This window comes from Cebus imitator, unplaced genomic scaffold (assembly GCF_001604975.1).
Source record: "Cebus imitator isolate Cc_AM_T3 unplaced genomic scaffold, Cebus_imitator-1.0 Scaffold70, whole genome shotgun sequence".
Classification (NCBI taxonomy): Eukaryota; Metazoa; Chordata; class Mammalia; order Primates; family Cebidae; genus Cebus; species Cebus imitator.
Window position 1 is genome coordinate 3,184,072 of NW_016107385.1, and position 5,676 is coordinate 3,189,747.

The 5,676-nt window shown below is 41.8% G+C and overlaps 1 protein-coding gene across 1 annotated transcript in view; it reads left to right on the top strand.

Moving 5' to 3' along the window:
• The window catches only part of RAD51 (RAD51 recombinase), a 41,845-nt gene that overhangs the window by 6,608 nt on the left and 29,561 nt on the right, over positions 1–5,676 (top strand). Inside the window, exon 4 of the mRNA XM_017530966.2 lies at positions 1,226–1,363. Coding sequence (XP_017386455.1) covers positions 1,226–1,363 — 138 coding nt within the window. The remainder of the gene's footprint in view (positions 1–1,225; positions 1,364–5,676) is intronic.

The window sequence follows — 5,676 nt, forward strand, 5'->3', positions numbered from 1 at the left end:
AAAAAAAAAAAAAAAAAAAAAAATTTAAATTAGCCGGGTATGGTGGCCATACCAGGCTAATTAATATCTATTTTATGCCAGACAACATGACATAAAATCAACTCGGATTCAATAGTAACCTAGAAGGTAACAACTCTGGACGTATCACTGGACACGCTGACCAATATGGACACACTGATCATCCCAAACAGTGATTGTCCCCAACTAGCCAACCTGGGATAGAAAGGCTTGCTTTATCCCCAGTACCCTGGGAGCGCCTTATTTACCCTACCCATTTTTTGCACCTATAATCCAGCTACTCGAAAGGCTGAGGCAGGAAAATCGCTCAAACCCGGGAGGCAGAGGTTGCGGTGAGCCAAGATCGTGCCACTTCACTTTAGCCTGGGTGACGGAGTGAGAGACTGTCTCAAAAAAAGAAGAAAAAATGTTGGGAGTTGCTTTTTAATTCCAATTGCTAATAAGAATTCTTTTTTTTTTTTGAGACGGAGTCTTGCTCTGTCACCAGGCTGGAGTGCAGTGGTGCAATCCCGGCTCACTGCAACCTCCACCTCCTGGGTTCAAGTGATTCGTCTGCCTCAGCCTCCCGAGTAGCTGGGACCACAGGTTCGTGCCACCACGCTCGGCTAATTTTTGTATTTTTAGTAGAGACGGGGTTTCACCGTGTTGGCCAGGATGGTCTCGATCTCTTGACCTCGTGATCCGCCCACCTAGGCCTCCCAAAGTGCTGGGATTACAGGCGTGAGCCACCGCGCCCAGCCAAGAATTCTTTTTAATATACATGGCATAGTGCTAGTTTAAAATTACTGATTTTGATGATGAAAAAGTTGTTACTTTGTTATTTAGTACCTCATACATAGGGCTCATTTTTCAGCTTTTGCATATAATACAGTAGGCTCCCTATATCCCTGGATTCTGCATCAGGAAATTGAACAAACTACATATGAAAAATTCAATCAACTTCATATTAAAAAAAAAAGGTATACAGGAGGATGTCCATAGGTTATATGCAGATAAGATGCCATTTTATATAAGGTACTTGAGCATTCTTGGATTTTATTATCTACTGGGGGTTCTGGAAGCAACTTCCCATCTCCCCACCCCAGGATTTAGGGACAGTTGTATTATAAGTCTTTACGCACCTCTGTGAAGTATGTAGGACACATATCATCTGTGTTAGATTAGAGAACTAAAGCTTAAATTTATTTATGGTTTTCTTCACTTGCAGCAGTGTGGCATAAATGCCAATGATGTGAAAAAATTGGAAGAAGCTGGATTCCATACTGTGGAGGCTGTTGCCTATGCACCAAAGAAGGAGCTAATAAATATTAAGGGAATAAGTGAAGCCAAAGCTGATAAAATTCTGGTAAGTACTGCTTATTTGACCAAGGGAGTTATTAGCGGGAATAGTACAAAAGGAAATGTAGTGAAAGACTTCTTCCTTCCATCTCTCATTCTTCTGTTATCTTGTTTTCCTTTCCAGGGGTGACTGTTACCTCTGTTTCTTTTTTTGTTGTGGAGACATGTTCTCGCTCTCTCATCCAGGTTGGAGTGCAGTGGTGCCATCTCAGCTCACTGCAGCCTTCGCCTCCCAAGCTCAAGAGATCCTTTCACCTCAGCCTCCCAAGTACCTGGAACTACAGGCACATGCCATCATGCTGGGCTAGTCTTGAATACCCGAGCTCAGGCGATTCACCTGTCTCAGCCTCCCAAAGTGCTGGGATTACAGGTGTGAGTCACTGCGCCTGGCCTATTTATTTTTGTAGCTTCATGTAGTTCTTTAATATCCATAATTCCCCATGGTTACATTTTGTTTTATGAACTTATTCCTTCAGTATTTATATAGTTATACAGTTTTGCTACCTTTGCCCTTGACGTTTTGTATAATATAAAGCAAACATTTATTTATATAATTGTATTTTTAAATATCAATTACTATTAACATTAGAGAAATTTATTGGATTACTCAAATAAATGAGTATTTGTTGAAGTGGTTGGTTAATCGGAAATAAGAGTTCTGAGTTCCTAACATAGTAATTTTGTTAAATGATTGTGATATTGATGGCTGCGTGTGGTGGCTCGTGTCTGTAATCCTGGTACTTTGGAAGGCCGAGGCGGGTGGATCACAAGGTCAGGAGTTCAAGACCAGCCTGCTCAAGATGGTGAAACCCCCGTCTCTACTAAAAATACCAAAGAAAAAAAAAAAAAAAAAAAGATTGTGATATTGACTAAGCCAGTAGGAGCCCCTAAAGTCTTTCTGTTATCACTTTTTGGGCATCAGTTTTTGTTAATGAACAAATGCTAACAGGATCTTTACTTTTGCCTTGTGAGATCTTGGGTTCAGAAATCAAGTCAGTTCTAGGCTTCTATGAACACAAAATTACAAACCTAGAATATGAGGTTTGAGATGCAAAATGATATAGACATACGTGTCTTCACTTTTAGATATTTTATGTTAGTTTCTGTTCCGTAAAGATTATGATTATATTGTTTGTTTTCCTTTTTTAAAAAATTTATTTTTGGCCGGGCACGGTGCCTCATGCCTGTAATTCTAGCGCTTTGAGAGGCTGAGGTGGGTGGATCATCTGAGGTCAGGAGTTCAAGACCAGCCTGGCCATCATGGTGAAACCCCATCTTAAAAAAATATATATATTTTTTGAGACAGAGTTTTGCTCTTATTGCCTAGGCTGGAGTGCAATAGTGTGATCTCACCTCACTGCAACCTCCTCCTCCGGGTTCAAGTGATTCTCCTGCCTCAGCCTCCCAAGTAGCTGGGATTATAGGCATGCACCACCACACCTGGCTAATTTTTGTATTTTTAGTAGAGATGGGGTTTCTCCATGTTGGTCAGGCTGGTCTCACTCCTGACCTAGGGTAATCTGCCTGCCTCAGCCTCCCAGAGTGCTGGGATTACAGGAGTGAGCCACTGCACCTGGCTTTTTTTTTGGACACAGAGTCTCGCTCTGTCACCTAGGCTGGAGTGCAGTGGTGCCATCTCTGCTCAGCTCATTGCAACCTCTGCTTCCCGGGTTCAGGTGGTTGTCCTACCTCAGCCTCCCGAGTAGCTGGGATTACAGGTGCCCACCACCACACCTGGCTAATTTTTGTACTTTTATTAGAGACAGGATTTCACCATGTTCCCCAGACTGGTCTCAAACTCCTGGCCTCAAGCAGTCCACCCGCCTCAGCCTCCCAAAGTGTTGAGATTATGGGTGCCAACCACTGCGCCCACCTTTTAAAAAAAAAAAAAAAGTGAGAGAGACAGAGTCTGACCCTTTGCCCAGGCTGGAGTGTAACGGCATGATCATAGCTCATTGCAGCTTCAAACTGCGAAGCTCAAGGAATCCTCCTCAGCCTCTTGAATAGTTTGGATGACAGGTACATGCCACTAGCTTGACCATTTCTACCACTTTTGTCTTTGCTGCTACATTCTCCTTCTGTTTTTCCGCCAAAAGAAGTAGTCTGTATTCCCTGAGCTCCCATGCCTATTTTGTTAATACATATGTTACCTATCACATCTACTTGTACTTTAGTTATTTTGTATAGTTTATCTTCCTGATTAAATTCTAAGCCCATGGAGGTAAGAATCAGTTCATCTTTTTCTCCATATCCTTCAAAGTCCCTAGGACTATGTTTTATGCAGAGTAACTGTCTAGTACGTGTTTTTTGCACTGAATTGACAGTGAGTATATGAATCGACCAGGCTAGTCTCAAAACCCTGGCCTCAGGTAGTCCGCCCACCTCGGCCTCCCAAAGTACTAGAATTACAGGCATTAGCCACTGCACATGGCCCTGCAATGAATTTTTAAATGAAATATTAAGTATATAGAAAAGTTTAGAGAATAAATTTGCATTGATTTTTCAGCTGTTTGTTGATTTTTTTTTCATGGAAAATTTTAAAATCATAAAAGTTTAATCTTTTTACTTTCTATGAGTCTATTTAGATTTTCTTCTTGAGTGAGTTTTGGTAGTTTAGCTTTCTATGAATTTGCTTATTTCATCTAAGTTATCTAACTTATTGAGATCAAAGGGCTTCCTTGTACTACTTTTTATTTCCATAAGGTTAGTAGTAGTGTCCTCTCTTTCATTCTTGATTTTAGTAATTTGAGTCTTCTCTTTTTTTCTTGGTTAGTGCAGCTGAAAGCTTGTCAATTTTTTTGATATTTTCAAAGAACTAGCTTTTGTGTTCATTGATTTTTTTTGTCTGTTTGTTTGTTTTGGAGACAGAGTCTTGCTCTTTTGCCAGGTACCAGGCTGGAGTGCAGTGGCGAAATCTCGGCTCATTGCAACCTCCACCTCCCAGGTTCAAGCAATTCTCCTGCCTCAGCCTCCCAAGTAGCTGGCACTACAGGCGCATGCCACCATGCCCATCTAATTTTTGTATTTTAGCAGAGACCGGGCTTCACCATGTTGGCCAGGATGGTCTCGATCTCTTGACCTCATTATCTGCCCACCTCGGCCTTCCAAAGTGCTGTGCTTACAAGCATGAGCCACCATGCCTGGCCGGGTTCATTGATTTTTCTGTATTATTCTCTCCTCTACTCAGTAGTTTCTACCCTAACCTGTATTATTTCTATTCTTCTGCTTGCTTTGTTTTCTTTGTTCTTTGGAAGCTTAGGTTATGATTTATCTTTTTTGTTTTTAGAGGCAGAGTTTTTTTCTGTCATCTACGTTGGAGTGCAGTGGTGTGATCATAGCTCACCACAGCCTCCCAGCTCCTGGCTCAAACAAACCTTTCACCAGCCTCTCAAGTAGCTAGGACCACAGGCACCCAGCACCATGGCCTTCTAATTTTAAAACATTTTTAGAGACAGGGTCCCACTTTGTTGCTCAGGCTGTCTCAAACTTGTGGCTTCCAGCAATCCAGCCACCTTGACCTCCCAAAGTGCTGGGATTACAGGCGTGAACCACCACACCCAGCTTTCTTCTCTAATATAGCTATGAATTTCTCTTTAAGCACTGCTTTTGTTGGATCCCATAAGTTTCAATATATCTTCATTTTCATTCATTGCAAAAGTATTTTCTGATTTCCCCTGTCATTTCTTTTTTTTTTTTTGAGACAGAGTTTCACTCTTGTTACCCAGGCTGGAGTGCAATGGCGGGATCTCGGCTCACCGCAACCACTGCCTCCTGGGTTCAAGCAATTCTCCCGCCTCGGCCTCCCCTAGTAGCTGGGACTAAGGCGCGTGCCACCATGCCCAGCTAATTTTTGTATTTTTAGTAGAGACGGGGTTTCACCATGTTGACCAGGATGGTCTCGATCTCTTGACCTTGTGATTCACCCGCCTCGGCCTCCGAAAGTGCTGGGATTATAGGTGTGAGCCACCGCGCCCGGCCTCCCCTGTCATTTCTTAGACTTGTTAGTTATTTAGGAGTGTGTGGCTTTATTTTTGCATATTTGTGAGTGCATTTATTTTTCAGTTTTAGAATCAACCTATAGTGCTATTATAGAACACTTATTTATAATTACAAAATAGGAAGTGAATGTTCTCAACCAGACAGTGTGAAAAAAAAGGTACAGCTGATTGAGGTGGGGAAGTAGCCATGGAGAGAGAAAAGATGAAAGGGCAAATGTCCTCATTTTACAAAGTAGGAAGTTAAGAGATAGAGTGGTTGATGGAGCAGGAAATGAACGTGTACTGTATTGTTTTTTTTTTTTTTTTTTTTTTTTTTTTTTTT